This window comes from Ceratotherium simum, chromosome 37, assembly GCF_057802395.1.
Source record: "Ceratotherium simum simum isolate JZ-2026a chromosome 37, ASM5780239v1, whole genome shotgun sequence".
In the NCBI taxonomy this organism is placed as follows: Eukaryota; Metazoa; Chordata; class Mammalia; order Perissodactyla; family Rhinocerotidae; genus Ceratotherium; species Ceratotherium simum.
The window spans coordinates 6262265-6289886 of record NC_141936.1 but is presented as its reverse complement, the minus strand read 5'-3'; the positions used below and the strand labels follow the sequence as shown (position 1 = coordinate 6289886).

At 47.5% G+C, this 27622-nt stretch overlaps 1 protein-coding gene across 7 annotated transcripts in view; it reads left to right on the top strand.

The window, feature by feature from the left end:
• Window positions 1-27622, top strand: part of AGAP1 (ArfGAP with GTPase domain, ankyrin repeat and PH domain 1) — a 561603-nt gene that overhangs the window by 168888 nt on the left and 365093 nt on the right. For all 7 annotated transcript variants that reach the window (XM_004427710.3, XM_004427711.3, XM_087424644.1 and 4 more), the window contains exon 2: window positions 22829-22887. In XM_004427710.3, the coding sequence (XP_004427767.1) occupies window positions 22829-22887 (59 nt within the window). The remainder of the gene's footprint in view (window positions 1-22828; window positions 22888-27622) is intronic.

Here is a 27622-nt window from a genome sequence, read left to right as displayed (position 1 = left end):
GAAAAGCATGTGGCCTAGTGGAAAGAGTGGCCGTGACCCCAGGGCTCTGCTCAAATTCACACTCCACCACTTACCGTTCCCCCGCTGTGCTCCTGGGCTGACCCTGGGGCCCTCAGCGCCAGAGGAGATGACTGTGCCCACAGCTGATATTCAGGACGCAGCCGCTACGCTTTTCTCATCCTCTCCTCAGCTGGTCAGTCCGCTTGCCTCTTGGAGGATTTTCGCTCCTTTTACACTCACCACAACCAGGTAGAAGGCAGGCCGTGGAGTGAAAGAGAGAGATGCTTCAAACCTAGGGCTCTTGTCCTAAGCTCATTTCCACCCCAGTCGAGTTCACTGCCTTGTCCACCCCTTCCCCCAGGACAGCGAGACACACAGACATGGACAGAGCCACTTGGGAAGGCGCTGGTATTTTAAAAGACCTGTTGAAGTTTGAAGGCCTTGCCCGCCCATCTGTAAACTAAGATCCCAAGTTTACGACACAAGAGTAGATGCTGAATGCAGTAGAACCTGAAAGTATAATGTGGTTATAATTTTTATATCTGCTGTTAGCATTGACCAGCACTTACGGAATAAAAGTATTGACCTTTAAAAGTAGGTTATTAATAGATGAAAAGGTTCAGAATTAGAGTATTGGGGAAATTTATTGTTTTCCACAGATGTATCCATCAAGTTGTGTCCTACAGAGGGTCTAAGTTAGTTTGTGTATTTTATACCGTGACACTGCTGTGCTGTCTTTTCTTGCTCATTTTTGTAGTGGAATAGTAATAATTACATTTTGAAGTCTTTTCAAGCTGGTCACAGTTTCAAGCTGGTCACAGCTGGTCCCTCCTTTCGAGCTGGTCGACAAGTCCGTGCAGCCTTTTGGCTGAGAATGAGGCATCTGGAGCCAGGTGCCTGGTTTTGCCATTTTCTGTATGTGCGTCCTTGAACAAGTTACTCAGTTTCTTCATCTGAGAAATGGGGCTTGATAATAGCACTTGGCCTCCTGGGCTAGTGGTGAGGGGATTCAGGACCTGTGTGCGCCCCTGGCTTAGAACAGCAGAGGGCCTAAATAAGTGTTCTGTCCCCATTACCCGCTGCTGCAGTTTTACCTGCCTCCAGGTGGTGACCCAGTCCCCCACCCCCAACAACAGGAAATATTCTGGAAGAAAGTGCTGCCACCCTGGCCAGCTGGGAAAGCGAGGTTCTGTTTGTATGAGAAATCTTACTCTCATGAAAAATAGTATCTTCCCCTTAAGGTGGAGTAGGTAAAAAGTAAAGCTAATGATCCCTTGGAAAGAAGTAACTATTTTGGGTTCCATTGACTTTTTTTTGGAATATACTTGCTTCTTTTTCCCCACTGACATATATATATTTAAAAAATTTATTAAAATTTAATATTTTCTTTAATATTTATTATATTTAATATTCATAAATTATATAAATATGGGAAAATTATAAATTATAGAATAGTAAATTTAGTATGATTTAATATTTAATTTATGTAGTTAAATTTATGAATAAGTTATTAGGTGAAGCTGTGAATGGAAAGGTTCACATGCTGGGGTTTCAAGTCCACTTTGCTGTCCCTTTGAGAAGAATACTTAAGTACTCACAATACTTACAGGGATTTGGACACAACTGCTGGTGGACAGATTCAAACTCGACTTCCAAATTCTGGTTCAGAGGAAGGCATTTTAAATAACCATCTTCCCGATTCTTTTCCCCCCTTCTCCACTGGATCCTGATGATTCCCGATGACATTACTTATGAGTGGCTCATTGGACGCACGGGTTATAGGTCAGGTGGGTGGGCTGATAACAGTCTCTCTTGACCTCAGCTGCCCCCTGTGTCCAGTGAGGGGAGGAACCCCAGCTCTAGAAGTGAACTTTATTCTCAACGGAAGAATCTGGGTACTTGCGTCCCTAAGGCAGTTAATTTTCCACACTGCAGGAGATTTTTGTGGCATTTCCTAACATAAGATAGATATTGATCCACGGAAGGAGATTGAGTTCTCGGGTTCCATCAGTAACTAATTTGGTTTTAGGGTTCCCAGGTGGCAAGCGGTAACCAATGCTTTTTATACCCAGGGATTTTGTCCCCATGCAGAAACATGCCTTTCATTTGTGATAAATGTGCCTTTGGGTGATAACATGGTTTGTGTATATAATGCCAGGTAAATCCTAAAAAGGTCATTCATCTCAGATACCAGGTTAAAATCCATTTCAGGTGAGTGTCCAAACTTAGATGTATTTGGTGCATGTCAGTTACAATCTGATACATGCAGATAAAATACTGCTGTGTGTGGTGACCAGTCTCTGAAACACAGATTGTTTAGATGGCTTTTCAGCTCTTCATTTCGTCTGTTTCCAAAATAAACAGGAATGTTCTCTGCATTCACAGAATGTGCCCAGAGATTTATTAGGGATGTTTGTAGACTTGAGGGACGTCAGAAGGATTTAAATCATGAAGCGTCTCTTTGGAGGGGAAAGCACACATTCCTGGGAGTTCAGGCTCTCTGTGGTAGAGGGATGTTTCCTGGGTTTCTCCTCTTAACCTCTGTCCTCAGACATTCAGGCCTGAACTTCCTGTCTCGTCTTCGGGGTCTGTAGACAATCGAGGTGTCCGTATTCTTGGTGTCCATTTCCTCGGTGTGCCTGTTGGAGTTTGGGGCTCTGTGCGTATGTTTGTGGAGCATTTTTCCTTCCATCTCCAGTTCTTCCTGGAGTCAGCGAGGGTCACCTCAGCTCAGCTGACAATCACATTGCCAGCCTCTATGCTTCAAACACACTTCTGGAACTTTCCGCCTCCCACTGGGTCCCTAGAGATGCAGACTGCTTTCAGAAAGATCAGATCCCACCTCCTCAAACTCCAGGCCCTGCTAGAATCTGTCATGTTGAGCATTTCCATTTTCCAGTAGGTGTGAAAGTGGGGATTGGAGTTTTCCCTTACGTTGAATTTTTTGTCACTCCCATGTGTATAAAGGCTTATGCCCTTTATGATTAACACAAGGGAGCTGCTCCTGCTGCAGTAAAAGTAATCATCATTTCTTTCCACCAATGAGGCCCTCCATGGTGCCCTGGGTGGGTCACAGGCTTTGCCGTGGAGGGAATGAGCTTGGGAGCCTTGAGTGACGGCTCAGGGAGCAGAGGGGGTAAACGACAGGGCGGGTCCTAGGTCCTGCCTCCTGCCCCTCAGTCTGGTACTCCTGCCACCGAACTGGTATTTGAGGCATAGACCGATGGTGCCTATTTTTAGACTGGTTTTGTTGCTGTGTCCCAATAAGGCAGTAGCAGCAGCAGTAGCCACGCCTGTGCAGTGTTTGCGTATGTTGATTCATTGATTCTAGCAGCAGCCCTGTGAAGTAGATCATTGTCCCATAGATCAGTAGGATTAATTGGTTATCTACAGAGAGATATCTACATAGACATATATAGACAGAGAGATTAAGAAATAAGCCCAGGGCTGCCCCATCAGTCAGGAGCTCCAGGGCTCCTGCTGTTAGCCCACCGTGCTGCCTTCAGTGGATGACAACCCTGCTTACACCCCGACACGCTCCTCTTCTTTCCCTGCCACACTGAGATGGTCCTGGGCGCTTGGGAGCTAGAGCAGGAGTGAAGGGAAAAGTGAGGTTGCTGTGTCCTTGTCACTGCATGGCCCGTCGAACGGCACGGCATGAGCTTGTTGCCCTGCTTAGGCTCTTCAAGTCTCTGACACAGCATTGGACGCCTTCCTTAATGGGCAGAAATTAGCATTGCAGTATGTCTCCATATAGCCCCAGAACAGCACATTTTTGGACCGCGCAGAGAGTAGGTGGAGTAGCTTGTGCAGAAAAGTGGTGGTGCATTTGTCAGCCCCAGGGAGATCACGGCACGGTGGCTGTGGTCTTGTCCTGTGTAGGTTCCGAAGGTCTCAGGTCTGTTTCTCTACTGCCCTCCTCCTTTCCTTGTCATTTCAGACCGATGGACCTCAAACTGGCAGGCCGCCACAGGGATCTTCCCTAACCTGCCTCCTCCATCTCCTCAAACCCACGTAATGCAAGATCAGTAACACTTCCACTGTATTGCGATTTCTACTTTTTTCTAGAGTAGTCGTAGAGCTGGGACGTTGGTGGATTGTCCCGCACGCCTGTGAGCTTGTGTCAGATGGTGCCTGTGGAGGCTTGCCTGGCAGGGCTGAGGCTGATGCTGTCCGAGCAGGTGGGCAGTGAGATGGAGTTTTGCGCCCCCTGCCTGGGAGTCGCCAGAGCTGAGATATCACGCTGGATACCTCACTTTCTGGACTGTATTGAGCACTTGAGAATATTTAGTGGCATTTACAATGTTTTAAAAAAAGCTTCTTGTATTTATTTTCCCTGGAATCATTTTATCTGGTGGTAAATTTATCTAGTGGTTGTGTATGTTTGATGAAAATGGTATTATAATGGTAAATTCATGGGTAACTGGAAGCCTCTGGTCTCACTCCTGGTTTTTGTGCAGTGTTGAGCCGTGTCCCTTCTCTCCGGTCACTGATGGGTCCAAAGGTGCTTCTCTCATTTCTTCCTGAGCAGGGATCTTGCTTCCTGACCCACCCTGTGGGCTGGTGCGGTGGCTTCACTTTTTCTGCTCAGAGGACTTCAGTACACATTTCTGAAACAAATGACCCCAGAAAGTTAGAGCTGGAAGGGCCTTGACCCTCCCCCCTTCCCACCTCTGACCCCCACTCTTTTGGAAGATGGCACCTGGCCCGAGGCAGGTGGGCTCCTGCAGGTGGGCTCCTGAGGCTGCAGCTGCTGCAGGCAGGTGCAGGAGGGGAGCCCCTCCCAGGCACCCTCGCCTCCCCTGCTCTTGGCCTGCAAGTCTGGCTCCCAAGGTTACATTTTGTTGCAGAGGCAGAGCCCAAATTGGAACATTTGATTTTATACGTTTGAAACATTTAGGCACAGGTTTTACTTTAAAATAAAAGTGATAACTAGGAAGTAAGGTGTGGCTTATTCTTAGCTTCTTGATTAGGAGGATGGATGGCGTAAATGCCTCAGCCTTAGCAGGCACACAGATTCCAAGACTGGTGGTTGTCACTGTGGCTCTGCTGTCCCAGGAGCTGTGCGAGGCCAGGCAGCCAGATCCCGGGCTCTTCTCGGGAGAGATGCAGGTTTCGTACTCGGTGGACTCCACTCTGTTTGGGGTGGGCTCGTTGGTCTTGAAATTTGGCTGCTCTTGCAGTATCTTTGAGTAAAATTATGTTTTTTCTTTGCAAATGATTTTTACCCCTCTAGTCCAGTTGTAGTATTGGTTTTGAGAAGTCCAAATCAATGGTTTTATTTTCAGAGTTCTAAATCCAGCCGTGTAAACACTTTGAGTCTGGGCCTACAGAGTTTGGCATGGATTCGTGGCTATTTTAAATATGCCAGAAGCCTTCTGGGAAGTCGCTGACTGCTGGTAGTTTCTCTGATTGGGCTGTGATCGTGGGATCTCAGAGCATCAGGTTAGAGTGCTGGAGCACTGGGGTGGGGGTTGTTGACTAGAAGATTCTGCCCTCCCCCAAAATCCTATTCCCTAGGCCAGGCAGGGCTCAGAGAAGTCTGCCCCTCTCTGAGGGACCCCGGCTCTGGGGTACTAGTTGCTAAGTGCACCTGGCCCAGGGCTGCCCTGTGGAAAGACCAGTGTGTGTGCAGGTGGATTCTGCTGCTGTTCATCGAGGGAGGGGAGGGGAACCTTTGTAAAGGCTGTGCTTGCTGGTGACGTGCTCTCAGAGGTGGGAATTTTTACACATTTCCATTGCAATAAGCAGAAGTACATTAACACATCTTCAAAATCTGCTTACCACCTCAAGTTAAAGATAATCACTGGAGATGTGCCACCATCCGGTTGGGGCGCTGGGGGGTCTGTGATTCACCTCTTTCTCCTCTCTCCCCTGCCACACAGCAACTCTGGGTCTAAAACGATCAAATAATATCCAATGATGTGACCACAGCAAGGTCATGTGTCGGCACATGCTGCGTGGTGGCACCAAAGGAAGACTCAGTAAAAGGTACCTGTGGCTGTGGGTTCACAGCTGCAGAGGCCCCAAAGGCAGAGCGCTGAGGGGCCCCTTGCTCTGGGGACCTGCATCTCACTTCCTTTCCTTCTTGTCCTCACTGTGGTCTCCATCACGTTGCCCCTCCCCTGCCCTGCCCCCCATTCACCCGCTGGGATGCAGCACTGACCAAGCTTTGGGACAGTGACTGATGACATCCAGGGAACTTGGAGGCAAAGCGGGGATGCACAATTAAATTTCCTAGTAGAAACAGATATGCCAAAGTACTGTGAAACTTAAAGGAATAAGCACCATCGTGGTAGCTAGGTAGCTGGTTATCTAGTTGCAAGATAGATGAGTTACCAAAATCACAGAGCTTTCCTCAGAGGATGTAAATCAGCCAAACAGAGAAAGTTCAGATGCCAACCATGCATGTGGAGTTTGATTTTGAATATCCATCCAAGGGGCTTTTGCAGAAGATGTTTTATGTATCCAAAACCAAAAACTGAGGGGGCTTCCTGGCAGGCACCACGTGGGACCGACCCCTGCGTGCCCAAGGATCATCACAAGTACGTGTAGACATCTTCATGTAGGTACGTCCCCTGCCCCCACACCTGCTCCTCTGGCCTCTCCCCCATATCAGAACATGGCGTCTACCTTCCATCTGTCTGTCAGCCCAACACTTGGCCTCCTCCTCCTGCATCTGGTCCCTCAGTGGTTCTAGAGTGCTGCCTCCTTTTCCTCCTGCCTCTTTGCCCTCCCTGTCCCCTCTCCCTTGTGCCCTTCCCCCTCTTCCTCCCCTCCCCCTTCCCCCATGCCCTTTTCTTCCCTCCCTCCTTCTCTCCCTCTCCCACTCGTCCTCTCCCATCTACTTTTCTCCTTCTGTACCTGTACCGCCTGGGTCCACAGAGAGCAGGAGGGGCCTTCTGGCCTGCCCTCTATAGCTGGGTCTCACACACCAGCCAGAAAGTATGACTCACGTCATCTTCTCACCTTAAAAGCCACCAGGTGGCTTCCACTGCCTTTACGATAAAACCCAAACTGTACCCCAACATCAAGCCGAACTTCATCCTGCTCCCCTCCCCGCTCTCTTCAGTTGTCCTCTGGCCTGGGCACTGCCCCCCTGCTGATGTCTCTTCCCCTGGCTGCTCCTCATCCTCCAGGTCCCAGCACTTAACATGCCAGCCCCTCAGAGATGCCTTCCTGTCACTCTCCCCCAGCCAGCCTGTCTCACTTGCCCTTTACCAGGCTCCCTTGTGTTTCCTGCCCAGCACCATCACCGCCCATCCTTATGAATCTGTTTGTGGGCTTGTCTGCTCTAGACTGACACTCCTCGAGGACGGGATCAGGTTGGAGCTGGTCATGGATAGCTCACTAGTTCTTGGCACGGTGCCCAGCTCCAGAAATGCTGGGGGAATGAATGAGTCAGTGAGTGAATAGTACGCACTGCTGTGGGTGGCTGCCTCAGGGAACTGGCACCTAAACGGGAAAGGTGCCATTACCTGTGAGCCAGCGTGTCTGCACACTGTCAGACTCAGGTGCTCACTGGTCAGGTGTGGTCTGGGCCCCTTCCTGGTGGGGGCTCTGTATGTACTCTGCAGCAGTTACCAGCAGTTGGTGAGGCCATTGTCGGAGGTCAGCTGCCTAGGAAGCAGGCGCCAGGAGGAGACATTTCCTGAGGGTAGGACATTTCCTGAGGCCCGCTCTTGAGTGCCCACCCGGGGGGGAGAGGAGAACGCCCACCCACGGGGGAGTTCAGGCAGCAGGACTGGAAGGAGGGTAGCTTTGGGCTGCAGTGCAGTCTCCACGAGGGGTTCAGGCACCCTCAGGACATAGGCAGGGGAGGCCTCTGGACGTGGATGTCTCTCAGAGTTGCCTTAAGGTAGGCAAGGGAGCTGGACCTTTATCCCCTTTACTATCCTGTGGTCGCTGGTGGTGTGCCCTCCAGGAGTCGTGTCCTTGGGCTACACCACTCTCCTCAGCCAAGGGCAGTCACTGGGAGGCGACCTCAGCTTAGACTGGTCTACCACCAACACTCCCCACAGCCAGGCACTGAGGGACGGCGCCGGGTACCTTGGTCATGTGAAGATGTTGTTGAAATCTTTCCTTAAAAGGAGTAGTACTTGCCATCCTAGTAGGAGGATGTAGAAATTAAATAGAAGAGTTAACCAAGAGTTGATTTTAATTACTTTTTTTATAAGGATTTTGTTGCAGTGTTTTATTTTTTTATTGAAGTATAATTGACATACAATATTATATTAGTTTCAGGTGTACCACATAGTGATTTGATTTTTTTTTACATTACGAAATGATCATAAACTCTGAGAAGAAAACATAGGCAGTAAGCTCTTTGACATTGGTCTTAGCGGTATGTTTTTAGATATGTCTCCTCAGGCAAGGGCAACAAAAGCAAAAATAAAGAAATGGGACTACATCAAGCTAAAAATCTTTTGCACAATGAAGGAAACCATGAACAAAACAAGAAGGCACCTGGGGCTGGCCTGCTGGCGTAGTGGTTAAGTTCGTGCACTCTGCTTTAGCGGCCCCGGGGTTTGCGGGTTCGAATCCCTGGCGTGGACCTACTCACCACTAATCAAGCCATGCTGTGGCAGCATCCCATATACAGAATGAAGGAAAACGGGTATAGATGTTAGTTCAGGGACAATCTCACGAAAAAACAAAACAAAGCAAAAAAAAACCAAAAAGGCACCTACTGAATGGGAGAAGATGTTTGCAAGCTACATATCTGATAAGAGGCTGATGTCCAAAATACATAGAAAACACATACAACTCAATATCAAAAAAAAAAATCCGATTAAAAAATGGGCAGAGGACAGACATTTTTCCAAAGAAGACGTACAGATGACCAACAGGCACCTGAAAACATGCTCAACATCACTAGTTGCCTTTTATTCACATGCAGAAAATCATCTGTCTGCCAGAAGTCATCTTGGTTTCTCTGCAGTAAAATCAGGTCCTGTGAGCTGGTCCCAGCAGCGGGTAGTTACTGGCTTTTCCATTTGAAAAACGTGGCAGTTTGGGTGTCTACTAATTTTGCAAAGATATCGTGAACATTTTGTAAAAAGTAACAGAAATCACCCTCTGGTTTTAGTAGTAGTATGACTAGGTGACTGTTTCCCTTTAAGTTTAGTGATACAAAGAATAAGGAATAAAAAGATCAGGAAGCTTCTTTCTGTGCGACTTCTTGGTTCCCAGGGTCATTTGTTCTTCTTCATCTAGCTCAGGCATCTCCTTTGGACCTTTCGGGACATGTCCTGCCCGCCTCACCCTGTTTGTGTGTACATGTGGGGACGCTGAGAAGTTAGGTGTGATTAGAAAGCAAACACATCTCAGACTTAGAGGACAAAGTATTAGGAGTTGAGGAAGCTCCAGGATGCTGGGGAACCAGATTTCTTCTTCCCAGTTTAACCTGCATGGCATTAACCATGCGCCCGGCACAGCCTTCTGCTGCAGCCTGCGTTTCCCACGGTGGCATTCAACTGTGTTTGACGGGCAGAGAATAGTGGTGGTGGGTGGGAGGTGATGACCAGCTCCCCATAGTTTGGGAATCTATATCTATCTTATGCCTATTATTTTACTGTTAAATGGTCTTCGTAATTTCAAAACCAGGTGAGAATCTGACATTTGTAGTCTGATGACTAAGAAGGACAGAAACAACAGGGACCTACTCCTTGTATTTTCCTCCTTAATTATGCTATTCAATGCTCAGACGTTGAGGCTGACGTTAAAGGCTTCATGGTTTGCCACCTTGATTTCCACGTGGATGAGTCATCTCACACTCCTCTGGTTCTGAGAGGCGTAAAAAGGAACTAGTCCTGTCTGAGGTGTCTCTGTTGCCTTTTCTTATTACAAAAATAATACATGCCCATGGTAAAGGATTAAAACAGGATGGAAATCGGTAAAAGAGAGAAAGAAAATCCCCCGGCATCTTACTTCTCAGAGACAGCCACTGCTATCAGATTAGTTGAATATAATTCCAGACAACAAGTTCTTTGCACTTGTTTATATGCTAACTAATTAGTTAACCCCGAATGTCAGTGACCGAGGGGTCCCCAGGAGTCATGTGAGGTCCTGGAGGGCCCAGTGGACATTTAAGTATGCTGATTTAAGCTCATTTAAGTTCAGCTTCTGCACTTTGCAGCCTGATCGTAGTCTGCTGGACAGGAGGCCAGGACCACGCCCACGAGAGGGGAGATGGATCGTTTCTCAGCCGTCTCAGCACTCCTCCCAGGACCGTGATTAGATTTGCTGGGCACTACAGGCTGATGGGCAGTATTTATTCTAATCATGTAATGCAGCCACAAAATTGCTAGTGGCACCACGAAATCACTGCCCATTTCCTGTGCATGGCCTGCAGACTTATTTGTAGGGAAAAAGAAAAGTCATTCACGTTAACTCTCAAGATGAATATGTCTCCACCCTATAAAGAGAAATATCCCAACTTTTTTTGGTTTTGATTTGCTTTTGTCTACATTAAGTCATGGCTTGTTTTAGCCACAGGCACTATGAGGCCATGTAAAGGATCCAGGGTCTCTGAAACCCCTCTTTTGGTCAGCAGAGGCCCATTAGAGAGAGAAGCTGGCACGGCCCCCAAGCAACTGGCTGTGGGTCTGCCTGAAAGGGTGTTCCTAGAAGAAAAGATGCTAGGATGTGAGAGCCAGAAGGGACTGAATTTTACAGATGAAAGGGGCCCCGAGAGACTAACTGACTTGCTGAAAGTTGCCCTGGTGTTCCTTGCAGAGTGGACCAAGCTGGGGAAGTGTTGGTTTGCTCGTTAGCTGTCTGTATTTCACGTAGTTAGTCCTCGTGAAGCACCTTGAGAAGAGGTTGACCACAGCGGCACCCACCTACCCATGACTCCTTGCAGTCCTGGATGGAGTGATGTTTCTCTTTCGCTGATGGACAGGCGATGGGGACAGAGGCAGAGTGTCCTCTCTGTGCCTTTTGTCCCTGCTGTTGGGCAGGAGTGATCCTAGGCCCTGAGGATCTTGTGCCTTCGCTCCTCCAGCCAACCTCTTAGTCGTTTGTTTTGGCTGAAGTTCGGGGGCAGTAGAGAAAGGGTTAATTCTGATTGCACGTTCTGTGGTCATCTTCTGGCTTCATTGTCCTCTGTTATCAAGCCATCTCTTATTATACACATTAATTGCACCATGAATTAAAAAATATTACTGACTGTTTACAATTCTTTATGGAATTAAAACTGTCAGGCCCAATTATATCCAGCATGGGACTGACAGAAATTCAGCATATGAACTGTAAATATCCAAGCCTTCTCTCCTATTTTCTTCAGTATTTATTTTAACCGGGGAAAATTTTTGTGTTTATTTCAGTGTTGTCTTAGCTTCCACAGATAAAGTGATTGTTGCCTACCCCTGGCATCTAAGTTGCATAATAGAAATTACCTTTTAATATGTGTGTCTGCTCAGATTTCAATAGGAAAAACATTTGCAAAAACAGAACTGTCTGCTTTTACATCTCAGAATAATAGCTGTGAATTTAACCTACTGATTTTGTTTTTTCTGGCAATTTCTGACTCATGCCTTTTCATAAAAGTGTCCTTATTTCAGTATTTTCATTTTCAAGGACTCTGCAATTTCAAGTGTTAAAATATTTTAAAGAATCCTTAAAGACTGTTTAAAATTTTAAATCCTATAAAATGTAGGATTCTGACTTTGCTCTAAGATGACCAGGTTCTTCTGCTTCTTAGAAGTGCCAGGAGCCACCGGCAGGAGACTGTGTGTCCTTAGCCGTGACAGCTGGGGTTTTAGTGGTGGGGCCACGGCTCAGTATGTTCCTAGGGTCGTTGTCTCAGGGACACTTCATTATAGTAGCCCTGTGTGGTAGGTGGCAATATCGTTTCATAGTTATTAATCACACCAGCCATAGTTTTAAAGGTCTTGTTAACCTTCCCACTTTATGGAAGCTGTTACCCAAGGCTCAGCCATAAATTCTTGCGAAGTACAGGCTGAATGTCTACTCCGTGTTAAACCCTGTGGTGAGCCTTGAACAAGTGGTGCTCTGGAGAAGAGAAAGAAGCACGAAGGAGGCCTGTCCCCATGGCTAGTCTCTGGGCCAGTGGGCGATGGTGGTGGCCTGGATCACTGTGGGCTTCTGACAAGGCCTCACCCCTGGCTTCTGTGGAAGGAAGGGTGGAGATGACTCGGGTTAGGCAAGGCATCCCAAGACTCCAGACTCATTCCTGGGCCTTCCTTGCCCCCACATCTTTCCCAGCATTGGGCAGGGTGGGACTGTCAGGTGTTACTGCCAGGGCGTGGGAACAAAGACAGGCTGAGTCAGGCTGGTTTGGGGCCAGGGGCCAGGGAGGCCTCCTGTAGACTCCAGCAGTGTCTTTGGTTTGGGGGTGTCTTGGTGTAGAAAGCTGAAATATAAGAAGGTTTTGGGTGGCAGTGTTAGGTTTAGCAGGGGAAATTGGGGCTGACTTTCTGTAACATTGTAGCTTGTGGCCCCAATATATATATTTAAAGTTGAATGTACTTTTTTTTCCCCAAAAGTTTTGTGACTCCTTTGAATTGCCTCTGGTTAAATGGGATCCCCAAATACTTGATTGAATATTTACCTCTTTCTTCCCTAAGCATTTCATGGCCAAAATGTACTCATCAGAGCCGTGAAACACCTTCCAAAAAGTGAACAATCGCGTCCAGATTGCATTCTGCCTCCAGAGGGGTTAACATAATTAGAAACCCGAATTCGCACGTAGTTTCTGTTTTCGGGACGGCGCTGTCATCACGTGGATGGTACGCCGTTCTTTCTCCACGGACTTTAGTTAGCAGTCAAGGTGTTGTGAAGACTGCGTTTCCTCCAGCATCGTGCAGTGAAGGTGTCTAAACTCGCTGCCAAGCTGTTGAGGTTTGGGAGTTAAAACTGGAAGTGAGACCCCAGCTGAAATAAGGAAACAGCAGGATGTGATGCTTCACCAGAAGTCCCGAGGGCGCAGCAGAAAGTATTTGGAGGCCTGCTCTTGGGTGCTTCTTCTAGGGACTCCAGTGTTGAGAGAAGGCCCCTGGTTTGAGCTTGGAGACAGACTTGTTATCTGTGACTGTGAAGATGCTTATGTTCTGTCTCAGGTCAACAAGAGCTAGGACGGTGGTGTTATCCTGCCTGGGGATCCAAAGCCTGCCCTGGAAAGACGTTTGCAACAAAACCCATCATCACCCTGGTTTTATAACAATGAAACTGGAATCAGATGGAAGATGGAATCGGGTCATGAGTTTGAGGATGATTGAGTTATTTATGAATAAAATGTTTTGAAGCAGTGTCAGCTAATGAAATGCGTGTCCTTCTGAAGGAAAGACAGAACGTGAAACTATCGGAGCTGTCCCCAAGAGACCTTTGCAGGTGGCTCCCCTGCTCCCCTCGAGGCTGTAGGTAGCCATCTATTTCCATATTTGAAGAAGGAAAGGAAAATTTTCTTCCCCTGCGTTCTCATTCTCAAATCCTCACACCCTCTACTGTCCTTATCCTCAGACATGAATCTTTTAAGCTGTTCTTTACACACCCAGCACAACACTGGTGTTCTCAGAGAGTTCTGGAATAACGTGCGTATGAAGCCTTTAGGAACACTGTTGAGGAAAATGTCGGCAAAAGGTATCATCCATCCTCTGAGAAGTTTAAAACTTGTGAATCCCCTAGAGCTCATCTGGGCTGGCAGCATTGCCTGTGCGGTTCCTTAGAGGAGAAGCGAAAAGACCCAGTTAAATGCTGGTGGTGTTGTGAAGGACTAGTGAGTCACATCAGGGCTCAGGGGAAAGATGCTTGGGATCGCAGGCCATGGCTTGGCCGGGTCTGCGGTGGTGGGATTGGGGGCATCTTGGTGGTCTGGCGCACGTCGTCCTGCACTGGGAGGGCCAATTTCAGCGGGGGAGTGCTGTCAGGGAATGTGGGGTGGGAAACTCTTGTTTGTGCATCTTTGAGGCCACTGAAAAGCAACCTGACCTTCTAGAGAAGCCTAGAAAGAATTTGGTATCCCAAAGGTTTATGCTTTATTCCATTTATCGTAGAGGTTCAAAGATTTTCAAATGAGAAATTAAATTATACTGTGGAAAACTGTGCAGTGAGCTTCCGTTAAGTCCTCCTTTTGAGAGTCATCGATGTATTATGTATTAGCCAGTTTGCAGTGTGGCTGTTTTCTGCTGCATTGAAGTGGATTTCTGTATTTTATTAAGGATGTGCATTTCCTTCCCCAGCACAGAAATGACACGGCCATGGGAGCCGCAGTCTCCGCCAACGCTCCTGTTCTCTGTGGATATGCTTTTGCTTTTTCCCATTGTTGTTTCCGCTGATAGGTTGGAATTATCAATGCTTTCAACTAAAAATAAATGCTCCTTCGCTTTTCTGTGGCTAAAAAGAATATTTTTTAAAAAATCCTCGTGAAATTTAGTTTCCAGTTAAATGTCTCAATCCCTGAGATAATGTTTTTAAAAATTTCGCCTGCAATTTCAGGCTCCTTTCTTTTACCCTTGTGTATCATTTCACGAGGTTTGTCTGGAACGTCTATTTGTGGTCATCGGAGCCAAACAGGAATAAGGGGGAGGGAGAGACCATAAAGTCGTTCTAATTGTGGCCACATGCTGTGCTTCTGGTTGATAATTTGGAGGAAGAAATGAGTCCACAGCTCTGCTGGGGAGTGAGCCCTCGCACCAAAGGATGGCTGGTTTAATATACTGAAGATGAGATTCCAGCTCCCTTGTCTAATGAAGAAAGCCGGGGAGCTTTTAGCTGAAGGCTCTGAGACCCTGAGGAAGGACACAGTGCCAGCTGTGGAGATGGAGGCCTGAGTGGAAACTGAGCTGGCTTCTCACAGGCTGTGCAGGTGGGGACCCAAGGGGTGGGGCGTTGTCATCTCGGTTCAAGTCCGTTGAGAGAGCTCCTGGTTTATCGTGGTCCTCTTGCTCTGCTCGTTTCATTCTGTTGTTTTCTGCTACGATAGAATGAATATAGGTATTTTCAGGATTATTTTAGAACTCTGCAGAATTTCTGATAATACGTGTACTAGTAATCATGCCGCATGGGTACATTTTTTTCTATGCATTCTCGTGCTATTGGGTCAACCACATGAAGTGGCCATTATTCGACCACTTTCGACCTACCCTAGAGCAATTCCACGTGGTTCAACGTGATATAAGGTGTCCTGGCATTGAAAGTAACCGACAATACCTTTTGGCTGGTTTTCCTCACCAGGTTGCTTAGAGCTACGGTAGCTCATCACCGTGGTTTCGTTGCTTGACCAGTGCTTTCTGGGCCACGTTATTTCAGGCTCACCTGTGGCCCTGACGCAGGCAGTGAACTTAGGTAGTGAGTGTCCACCCCAGCAGCCCCGGCACCCAGGAAATGGGTACCTGAAGTCTTGCTCTTTAATCGCACCCCCAGAGGCAGGGCTTCCACCTAGGTAGTTGGCCTTTTGCTAGGCGAGGGGCTCCGTCATCTCTCTGAGTAGGAAGGAAGCACTTCCATTTTACCCTTGTGGAAACAGTGTCAGAGAGACTCGGAAGGTTACCGAGGTCACTGTCCACCATGACTCCTGGCATGGAGTTCCCTCTGTCTCCCCTGGATCTGCCTCTGCCGCAGGGCCCTGGACATCGGCACGGGCAGGGCCAGGTGGGAGATGCAGGGCTCCCATCATATCCACAGTCTGAATTCCTGATGTTGAAATTTTACATCTGCAACCTCTGCTTAGCAAATTTTGAAAAACTGATGGAGTCAGAGTAAAGAAATCCTATGGGGAGCTGGTTAGAAATGCAGATTCTGAAGTTCTGGGGGGATGAGCCCTGGCTGACGCTCACCTGTCTCCAGTTTTGCCAAGAGTCCCAGGTGAGTCTGAGGCAAGGTGGGGCGGGGAGCACTCTTCGAGGAGCATGGCAGGTAAAGAGGGAGAGATTTAAAAGCTTCGGTTGCCGGGGTGACCTGCTGCAAGTCACTGGCCCTCTCCAGCTGCGCCCTGCGGTGGGAGAGGTGAGAACCTTACCCATACGCTGGTGTGGTGTTTAAGGAGCCTGGGGCACAGCGAGGGCTCAGGAGATGGTCATCCGTCTCACCAAGGTCAATCGTAAAACTCAAGGGAAACGCTGTATTCTGTTCTCTGCATGCTTCATTCGTGTGTACAGGGTTGTCATTGCTTGTCACATAGACGATGGTAAAGTCACATATAATGTGGGTAGTTTTCTGTCTAAAGTGTTTTTATAAGTTACTGACATCATTTGTCTCCAACCAAATTAATTGTGATGGAAAAATTGCATTGTTTGCCAGTATTGCAAAGAGATTTGATTGCGTTTTGTGAAGAAGACTTGTGTTTTTACTCATTGTAATTTCTTTGCTCTTGAAGAATCTTTCGCATTCTTATTTAGGGAGGAGAATATCAGTGTCCATGGGAGGGGCAGGGCGGGGCAGGAGGACCAGGAGAAAATAAAACATATCCATTTTTATTGTAATTTCAGCACCCCCCCGCCAGATATGCTAATAAATTGTCCTTAATAACTGATTACTTTAATTGAAATGTACTGTTATGCCAGTCAAGTCCTATGTATATTCTTACATAATGCTGGTTTTCAGCATGAAGTGAACAAGAAGCAAGTCAGACTACAGCTTTGATGCTTTTCTGAAGGAAGGTCAGGGTGTAACTGTGTGGTCCAGGCTCAGCGGAAATGGGACATAACGAAGGGGTAATTTCACTGGCAGATCTTAACCCCTGTGTTCCTGGTTGTTGGTGGAATGAAAAGGTTAATGTCGTCTGTAGCAGTCTTCATACTCTCCCATTAAATAAACTCTGAGATATTGGAGGAAAATGCTGAAGGACAGGATAAAATTTCTCAGCTAGTTTGCAAAATCCTGTCAGTTTCAAGACTTGAATTTTTGACATTCGATACCTCAAGTCAAGTAAAGAGAGTGGAAAGAGTTGGTGCTGTAATGATACAAATAACACTGTAGCACACGGGAAAACAGAGGCTTTCTGTCTAATGACAGAATTACTATAATTTTGTCTATTTGCTGGAACGTTTCTTCACCTGCATTCCTGGTATTTAGGAATTCAGTGATTAATCCGTGATCCCGGATGGGCAGCCAGGAGCTAACTAAGCAGCTGGGAATCAGGCGTGTGGCGCCCCCCACCCCCCCCCCCCATACATATTGTGCTTCTGCTCTTTGGTCCGAGGGGGTTTTTCGAAAAAGGAACATTTCCGGCTTTCAAATTGGAGTACGTACTTTGTGTGTAGTATAACGAGGACCTTAAATTTCCTGATTAAATTTGTTGTTCTGCATATGAATATTTTTGAAAACAGACCTGAAGCTGAGTCCCTCAATTCGTGTTATTAGCAAGCGGAGAATGAAGGGAACTTGTAGTCAGGACGAATTTTAAGAAATTCCTGGGCAAGGGAAATCAACAGTTCTCCCGGGAGTAAAAAGAAACAACTGGATAGCTTTGTTAGGAGTTTGTCTTATTTCTCTCTGCAGCTCCCTGTCCCAGATGGTCTAGGTCTGTTCTCATCTGTCAGCCTCGATGGGTATTTGCGTTCTGTGGGGTCCAGAGTCTTGTCCTTGTCACTGAGAGGTAGCCAGTGTGGGACCGGAGGTGGCCCTGGAAGGGGGGCTCGGGAACAACAGCCTCGCTGCCTCTTTGCTTGTCTCTGGTGGTTCAGAGAAGCAGCTTGTATGCTGCGGAGAGGACCTTTGCTCTGAAATAAGCCTTGAGTCCTTTATAGCGCCCTCTCTTCTAAAAGAACAGGAAAGGGGCGTCAGGATGTCTGGGGGCAAGCAAATAAGACATTTTCCTGAGAGCCTTCAAGGAGTCCAGTCTTTGCGTGTCGTCTGGAGAGGGTTCAGTCTGTTAGTTTCAAAGACGAGCTGAGTGCGTGTGATTGTGTCATGATACAGGGGTGCGGTCAGGGATACCGAGGCAGGCTCGGGTCAGGGGCCAGGAGAGCAGGGCAGCCTCAGAGTCGAGGCTCCTTTCCCTGATACGTGGACGGTGGTCTTTATTTACACGTCCACGTTGTCTGAGCCAGTCTTGTGGAAGGCTGTCTTCTTGCCCACGCCCTGCAGATCCACAGACCCAGCTCTGCCGGCCCCGCTCCTCAGTAGGAGAAAGCCAGGTTGACACAGGTGCAGGGGTGCTTTTGGCCTCTCCACACATTTCTGAGGTTGGAAAAGAAGTGGAGGGTGGAAACAGCAGCTAATGGGGAGGAGGGAGATCTCCTTGGAGGAGAGAGAGACCTGCCAAATGATTGCAAAGGGGTTTTCTTCCAGTGTTGGTTGTTCCTCCTGTTTCAAAGGCAGCACGTGGTCACATGTCCTAAAAAGTCCAGAGTCACACAGGCACTCAGAATGAAGAGCAGGAGTTTATGGGGGGTGAAATCCTCATGGCCCTCGTGAAGGTGTGCCACGTCAGGTGCCCGAGCAAGACCCTAGTGTTCAGGCAGCTGTGGGAGCGAAGGCTGGTGGTAGTTAGCAGGAGCCCAGCCCTCCACCCCAGCTGACAGTCACTCTCCTGTGTCCTCCTCAGCCGGGCAGTACCAGGGACTGGCTTAAACCCCGAAGCCGCTCTCGAGTGATGTCGTCGCCATGTATGTAGCATGTGTGTAAACGTGTTTATTGCTCACTAACCAGTTTAGTCAAGAGTGTTGGAGACCAAAGCAGGAATAAAAGGTTGTGTCGTGCATACGTTAGTGTCTCGATTCTCCTACCTGACTCGGAACAGCCAAGGCCAGCTGACCTCACTCTCGTCACTGCAGGTGAGGTCGGGGCAGCGCCGCTCACTTCTGTTTAATTGTATATTTAAAAAGACTATTGAGACTAATGAAAGTTGATTGTGAAAAAAATACAGGTAAGCAAAACAAACTACTAAAGATGCCTAAATTGATGACCCAGGTATTTTGAACTTCAATTTTCTTGTTGTTCAGCATTAATTGTCCAAACCCCGAGCATCTTTACCTTTGAAAGTGTAGTTCTGGCAGCTTCTTTGCTCTGCATCACAGCAGTGTGTACTGGTGTGGTTACAAAGCATTTTCACATTCTGAGCTTCATTGGACTTTATCTGGATGCAGGGTTAAATTAGAAAGGAATTCTCCTGGCATCCACATTTAGTTATTTAGAATTTCCTTTCTTAAGAACCAAAATAATAATACGCCATGAGTATGACCTGGGGACCTGTACCAGTTTGACAGTGAGGATTTGGTGTGTTTTCCTTCAACTTCAAATATTTTGGTCATCAACTCAGAAGAACTAGGGCTAAGAAGGTCTGTTTAATGGATAACATTTCCCCCTAGTCTTCAGTAACTTTGATTTTCCACCTCTCTGTGGAACCAGCCCCTATGTCCTCGGGCCCCTGTCCCGGTGGATCTGTTTTGACCGTCACTTGCGAGGCCCTGTCCTTTCTCTGACCACCTTCTGATTTCTGTTCCAAAGAAGCTAAGTGTTTGGGGTTTTTACTCCTGATAAAAGTTCCTCTTCACTTTGTGTTCCCTAATCTTGGAGTTTTTTGTCATATTATGATTCAAATTTAAATAATAAAATGTAATTGAAGTGGTGCCGTGTTGAAGGTAAGACACAATGAAATGTCTTCAGTGCTAGGGATTACCCGTGGTACCCTGGGGCCTTCCTGACCCTCAGTGACGACAGCTGGAGGAGCTTTAGTGTTATTCACAGGCTAAATGCAGTCAGTCAGTGGTGACCGGCTGTGTTTTATTGTAAATTCCAATTCAGTAGCATTTAAGCCAGTGCATGGGAATGCATTTTCTTAATTTTATTCTACTCCAAGTGGGGGAGTTGAGTGAGGCACAGAATGGCGTCTTCTGACATGAGACGCGTCTTCTGTGACTATTGATTCTAGCTGGTCCAGGAACCTACACGTGTGCACATACACACACACATGCACACACACTCCCAGGTGTCTTCCCCCAAAGCATGCTTTTTCTTTCAGTGTTGCTGCACCACGGAACTTGAAATAGGGCATTCAGCCTGGTCTGCCCCAGCCCCTGCCCTGCCCCTACCCGGCTCACCCTGTGATGAGCTCTTCCAGGGGGAGGCTGCACCTCTTTCGTCTCTCTAGCCCCCATTTAGCATCGTGTCCGGCCCACAGAAAAGTCCCGATAAACAGGATAAAGGAGTATCCTGCTTTGTAAGTCTTCTGCTAAATCTTTGTTATTTTTTATTTAGCCTTGTCTGAGGCAGCATTCCGTTCTTACTGGGCGATGATGGAGATGTTGAAAGTTTTTAAAATAAATGTTTTTTAATGGAAGATGAGTGTTTTTGGCCCGGGAAGTCAAGCTTTTATTTTCTTTGAGTTGCCACGAACTCAAATATATTCTATTCAAATGAGGATGTATTTGCAAGTAAAAAGGCACCACACATGGTTCCAGTGTTTCTATAATCACATGTCTTTGTTGAGTGGAGCCCTGCCTATTTTAGAATGAATATTTAATATTGCTTGTGATAACCATAATTTTTGGGTAGTATGTGTTTAAGAATCAGCAGTGCGTTCATGAATGGAGCTCAAATTTAATTCCTACTTTACTACTAAGATTCATATTAAAAACCATATTATTTAATTTTTTATATGCCAGATAGTATGAAATTTGAAAGATACCAAAAGGTAGCAGTGAAAAGAAAGTCTTACGACCCTTGTCCCTAAGCCACTTGGTTCCCAAACCATAAATCAACAACTCTTAAGTTTTTAGTTCTCCCAGAAACGTTCTCAGCCTGGACAAGCTTATGTGTGTATTTTATACATGTGCATGCTTGCATACTTACATACTTACATCACTATAGCCTCCAGATACCTGCACTTCAGTATGTTGAGGCTTCAAATGTTTTATTGGCTACTTAGTATCCACTGTATGGATGTATCCAAATTTACTTAACCAGCATTGGGTTTGTTACAAGTACAGTAACAGGGCAGCTTCCTGGGCCACTCTGGGTGGGTGCATTTCATGTTGGGAGAGTCACTGTCATTTACTCTCCTGTCTTCCCTAGACCATTGGGGTCACCCCTCAGGGCCTGTAGGCCACATTCCCAAGCAGTTGATGACAGAAAATGGTGTTTTGCAGCCTAATTAGTAACATTGTTCACTAGTAACAACGTCAGTTACCATTTGCCAAGCACCTAAGGGGTCAGGCCCCTTGCTGCTGCCTTCCATGTTTATCTGTTTACAGGTGATGACTTACCTGTGGCCTGTTAGGTGGTGCTTGGCTGACCAGAGAGTGGGTGGTCAGGTGCACAACATGATATGTATCCCCGATATTTAGCCCCCAGTGTGCTCACTTCAGTGGGGCCAGAAGCAGCTCTTGGTCTTGGCTTTCGTGAACATCTTTCCTTAGCTCCTGCAGGCACACCTCTGCCCACTTGCTCTGCCCACTGGCAGTGTATTCAAGTCCCCGAAAGTCCAGCGTCTCTGATGTTGAACACCAGTCCCTTGCAGCTGAGCTTTCGAGGTTACTCAGGGTGTCTTTATCAGCCTTCCATCTTCTCCAACTGCTTGAGGCCTCCCATCTCTTCTAATCCATCAATCTGTCCTTTCTTCAAGGCCCAGAGTCTTCCTCTGATGGGCCGTCCTGCTCCTGAGCGTCAGCAGACCTCTGCCTCCGTCTTTGCAGGGCCGGCAGTGTCTGCCTGGTTGCGTGGCCGCACACCCCATTTTCGTGTCACCGTGGGTTGTGTTCGCCTCGCTTCCTGCAGATGCACTTCTTGTCCTCCTCCATGACGCCCCTAGCGGACCTGCGTGATCCTGCCACTTGCTTCATTGCCACAGCTGCTTGGTTCAAATGTCCTGTGTCTGTTTGAAACCAATGGCCTTTCTTGACTTCTAGGCATTTTGTGAATCATGTTACTTCTTCTTGGACATAACATAGAATGATGAAATTTCTGAATTTGTGGCAAATATATAGAAAGTGAATCCCATTTGAAAGGAGAGCTGTTTGCCCTCTGCTGGGTAGTGGCCGGAGCTTCTGCCACTCTTCACCAGCTGGCCCTGTCTGTCATGAGTACATAGTGTGGGTGGTGTTGTGGGGTCTCATTGATATGAAATGTCAACTGGACGGCGTAGAAAATCAGTCACTTGGGTCATCTGCATTGGGTGGGTCCACCTTGACCTGCACACATGGGGGTGAGAGGCAGAGATGGGCAGTCATGGGAGGCCACCCCCAGTGTGCTGACCGGGTGGGGCTGGGTCTGCAGAGGGCCCCACAGTGGCTGGGACCCCTCATCTTTCTCACATATCCTAGAGTGTCCTGACTGGATCTTTGATATCTAATATGTTTGTGAAGATCAAAACTCCAGCACAAAGTCTTCTTCTAAACTGTAAAATGTTGTTGTTTTGTGATCATTTGGATTTTCAAAATCCAGTTTTCATCTACCATAATCACTTTGTTGGTAGGATTTCAGACAAGTGACTATTTTAGTGAAAAACCAAAAGACCAGAAGTTGACCGACTGGCTATGAGGTGAGTTCTGGAAAAACCAGGAGCCTCCTTACTCTTCACACTTGCAGCTGTGTGCACTCAGAAGGGTCTTAACACACGCCCTGGACAGGATGGCGCCTGTAGGGCTGGGCAGGAGCAGTTTGAGATGGGGAAAAAGGAAAGGTATAAAGCCCCTTTGGAGTTGTTGGACAGAGTGTGCATTATGGTTTAGGGGACAGAACACAGAATTGGAAGGGCCGTGTGAACTTTGGCAAATCGCAACTTCTCTGGGGTGGAAGCAACGTGAGGAGGTTGGTCTGCACCGTCTTGGTGTCTTTGTGGTTTGAGAAATGGCACATTGGGGGCATTTTGACCTTGCACTTAAGTAAGTCATAGCATCTAACTCTGCTTTACCCTCCTGTTTTACAGATGCCTTTGTGAATAGCCAGGAATGGACGCTAAGTCGATCTGTCCCGGAGCTCAAAGTGGTGAGTGATTCGTCTGGCCTTGGTGGATGTCATTCCTCACCCGCAGGAGGGGGTGCTCGGTACGAGGTGGGATGTGACCTGTGAGCACACACAAACCTGCGTCCCAGGGCCTGCTGGTCTCCTGGGGCCCAGACGAGGGGCTTGCCTCTAAGTGCATCCCTGGGAGGGGCCAGTTGTAGCTGGCAGTTGGGGCTAGAGCCCTGAGTGTGCTTGCAACGGCCTTGAAGGACAGCCAGTCAGTGTGGTCTTGTGTGCGCAGGGCAGGATCCATTTATCATTCTCATTTCCAGGTGGGGGTCTATCTGGGTGTGTGTCTGTGTCTGACTCTGTCTCTCTGTCTCTCTCTCTCTCTGTCTCTCTCTCACACACACACACACACCCACCCACACACCCCCATGCCTTTATTCATCCTTTGCAGGATGTTACTGAAAGTTTCTGTAATGAGCCATCAAGCTTTGGAATTCACCATTAAAAAAAGTGACTATTTATTATATTACAAAGTAGTGGCATAAAATTAAAAGAAGAATTTTGTGTTTATTATAAACTTTATTATGAACCACCGTGAGATTATTTAAAACTTCAAATTGGCTTATAAAAAATGACTTGGGTCTATTGCAGCCACACCTTCGAGCACCTCCCCACTGTGTGCCCCCACCTTAGGATGGAAGGAAGGGACAGATAGAACTTTTAGACAATCATGTTCTTTGTTACAAAATAAGTGGCATTTGGAGGATGTATCTGTGTGTATATATGTATATTTACATGTATATGTGTATACGTGTGTGTGTGTATATATGTATTTTTTAAACTTCTCAGGTGATGGACTATAAAATGGAGACGGGTAAGCTTTCCTGTTCAGCAGACTATGGATTAAGCGTGGCTCGGGCATGGGCCTGGTCCCTTCTCCCCGGCACCTCACTCTCAATATTTCTTTCCCCTGCGTGTGTCCTTTCTCCCAAGGTCCACATTTCTATCAGTAGCTCTAGCCTGTCTGCCCAGTGGTCCCCAGAGGCCCTTGGACGTCTACTTCTCATGGGCCCCACCCTCAGGGTGCTTCGTGGAGGACCATGGGACGGGGACAGGAACGTTCAGGTTTCTCGCTTCTGAGATGAGGAAATTGAGCAACAAAGAAGATCCAGATTTCTGAAGAGATGACATTTGTGACCAGGAAAAACACGTCTTTAAGAAATAAAGGACATGTGAGAGGCCTAGTCTCGTGCCCTCCCATTGGTGTCTGACACGCTGTCCCTGCTGCCATCTCTGGGTGTCGTCGGCTGGGACCATCTCCTTCCCGTTGCCCCTCATTCCTCCCACCCGAACTCTGACCTTTCTCTGTGGCGCCTGCCAGCGGGTTTCTTGTGGGAGACAAAGGGTCCGTCAGTCCCAGTGCCCTGTCAGAAGCCCGGGTTCCGCAAGACTGGCCCCGAAACAGCCACCTCCTTCTGTCCTGTGTGTTTCGTAACTGCTCTACCTGGCACGTGTTAATCCTGGAGGACACCTTCAGGAAATACCTGTCAAATGGAGGCCGAGAAGTTGGCAGTGTTGTTACTGGAGTTTTTCAGAAAGATTTCCGAGTTTCAGATCCACCCTTGAGAGACAGTCCAAGGTCCATTTAGGTTCCAGGATCGATCGGAGCAAAACAACAGGAATAGTGTTTTGATGATGACGACAATGACTGTGCTTGTAAAGCACTTACTCTGCGAGGGGCGTGTTAGTGCTTTGTGTAATGGTCTCAGTCAATCCTGAGAGCCGCCCCATGAGCCGGTTGCTGTCATTACCCCCATCTTGCAGGTAAGGACGCTGAGCCTCAGAGACGTGGAGAACTTGACTGAGGAGGTGCAGTTAGTACGTGGTGGAGCTGGGGTTGGAGCCTGCAGTTTGTGTTTGCACATCAGCACCGCTGGTAGAACTTCCTGCAACAATGGAAATGTTGTCTGGCATCGCTGCCCACTGAGGGAGCCACCGGGGCCACGTGGCTGTTGAGTACTTGAAGTGTGGCTAGTGCGGCTGAGGAACTGAATTTGAAATGCTTAAGTTTAATTAATTTACATTGAAATAGCCACATGAGGCCAGTGGTCACCCTTTTGACAGTATGACGCACTGGCTGGGATCACTGAGTCTGGAACCCTCCGCTTTAGATTCAGTTTTGGTAGCCTGTTGAGGGTTCTGCCAGAGCCCGCATGTTCAGACCAGCCCATAATTGAGGAAGCTTACTACCAAAAGCTTGTTTTCTGCTGGTATTTCAAAAGCCTGTAATTTTCTGGAATAAATGCCGGGAGGTGTAGGGGGTGATTACGTTAAAAGGCAACATGGACTTGTATTCCCCAAAACGGAAATGTTCAAGTTTGCTTGAGTTTGCTGAAGGGTTGACTCCATGCTGTGGATAAGGGAATGTGAATGACTCTGCAGTTCTTTTGAAGGACATTGTGTCCTGCCCCCCGTGCATGTGGAGGGACAAGACCCCAGCGGGACGGCCAGCTCGACTCTAGTCCAGGCCCCTCCCCCTGTGGAAGCAGCAGGCGGCTCATCCTCTTGGCCTCCTCAGCAGATCCCTTCTGTGCTAAGGAGTTCTCAGCATCTATAGAAAGTGGTCCTTTGTTCAGAGGCAGCCTCTGTGTGTCCACAGGACTGCAATTGTTCCCCGCCCTAGTACAGCCCCCCGAGACAGGTGGCCCCTTAGGTCAGTGCCCTCGGAACTCCTGACTCCGTTTCACAAACACAGCAATTAAATGACATAATAGCAAACCTCAAATGGGCTCTTTTATGTCATATTTTGCAATAAATCTTCTGAAATTGGTCAGAGAAAACAATTGAATGTTTGCTTTATTTTCAAGAGTGGTGGTACCATGCCTTATGTTTTCTGAAGTTGTGTGGTGGTTAGATAATCAATGGCCAATTGCTTTTGGGGCTGCAGTGGATCCAAACCCAGGTCACTCGAGATGTGTGCTGGGCAGCGCGTGCTTAATGCTTATCCCTGGGCAGAAAGAGTAAATACCTTAGACATCTTGCCGGTGGAGGTGGGCGTCAGTCAGCAACTTGTCACGTCCGATTTGTATGTTTTCTTTGAATTCCTAGCTGGGATTTTTACTAAAAGCCTCGATTTCCTTTTCAGCAAACCACACGTTTAGCAGGTGAGTGGTGAAGTGTGGGACGATAGAGAAATCAGTTTACAAAGACACCACGCTCTTTCTCCTCTTGTAATGTGACGGTGTGGAGCATGGCGCCCTAACAGGTCTTGGTGCTGCCCAGAGGATGCGGGGCTGATGGTTATGAGCTGTTGGCACCTGAAAGATGCAGTTCTGTAATTTTCAGTACACCTTCACCCGGGTTACCTCGTTTCTCCCCACAAAGCCTGTGGACCCAGAATGGACTGATTCCTTTCTCTCCGGTTTACCTCCAGAAGCAGTTCATGGATCCTGGTGGAGCTCTACAGCTGAAAGAGCATTTTCGTCCGTTACGTTATTTCCTCCTTGCAGTTGGCTGTTTGTTTCCGCCAGTGTTTCAAATTAAAATCATGCCCATGGTGTGCGAGCATCAGGTCTCTGAGGTGGCCATTGAAACCAAATAAAGCACCTTCCCACTCCACCCCCGGGGGTGATTGATTTGGTCCTTCTAAGGGATAAGCTGATTCTTTGTGATCATTGCCGTGGAAGAAGGAAGGAATATTGCCACACACAGACAGCACAGACGGGACCGTGCTGGATTCTGAGCCTTTTCCTCCTCGGGAAAGAGCAACTCGAATCTTAATTAAAAATTTAATTCTGTGGCATACTGTTTTGGATTTTCTCAGCACGAAGCTGACAAACAGCAGGTGCCCTTGAGCAAAAGAATAATTAATAGGTAGAAATTCTCAGATTATAGAGGCCCAAGGTAAAAAGGAGACAGAAGTCAAGTCAGGAAGGGGAACAACTTTATTTAGGATCTGTCCACGTAGTCTGCCTTTGAGGCGTAGAGATAAAGCATCTCATTTATACTCACTGGTGTTGGAATCATTCATTCGTTCATTTGGCCAGTGTTGTTGAGTCCACTTTGGACTGGGGGCAAGGCTGGGGTACAGAGAACCTGGAAACAGATGAGATGCGGTCCCTGCCCATAGGGGATTGTCAGTGTTGGAGAGAGTCATACCCACATACTGAGGTTGGTAAAATAAAGAGATAAGTCACAAGCCAGGAGGGCACTTAAGGACGCCTTGAGGAGAGGTGCCAGGTTGAGGCTGTGGCATTCGGACGGCCTCTCAGGGGAGGTGACATCTGAACTGATTGCTGACCGATGAGCAGGAGTAGTATTTCGGGCAGTGATTGATGGGGAGAGGTCTAGGTGCCTGGAGACAGCAAGGCCTGTCAGGATGTGGTTTAGTAGCTGGAATCTGGAAGACAAAGCAAGGAGTGGGAAGCTGAGACATGAAAGGGCTATGACTGGTGAGGGGGGCAGGTTGGATTAAGGGTTTTAGAAAGGTCAAATTTTAACTTACATCCCGCAATCTCATGCCAAATTTGTTCCCTCCTGTGTTTGTTCTTCTAGTTGTTGGCATCATCATCCATTTATCCACCAATGAATCTCCCTCATTCCCTCTCTTCTATCCATCTATCCATCTATCCTTCCATCCCTCCCTCCCTCCCTCTATCCATCGCTCCATCCATTCTTCGCTCCATTCCTCTATCTATCTCTCCATCCCACATTTACCAGGCTCTTTGTTGGGGCTGAAAACAGTAATCAAAATAGGGATTCTGACTTG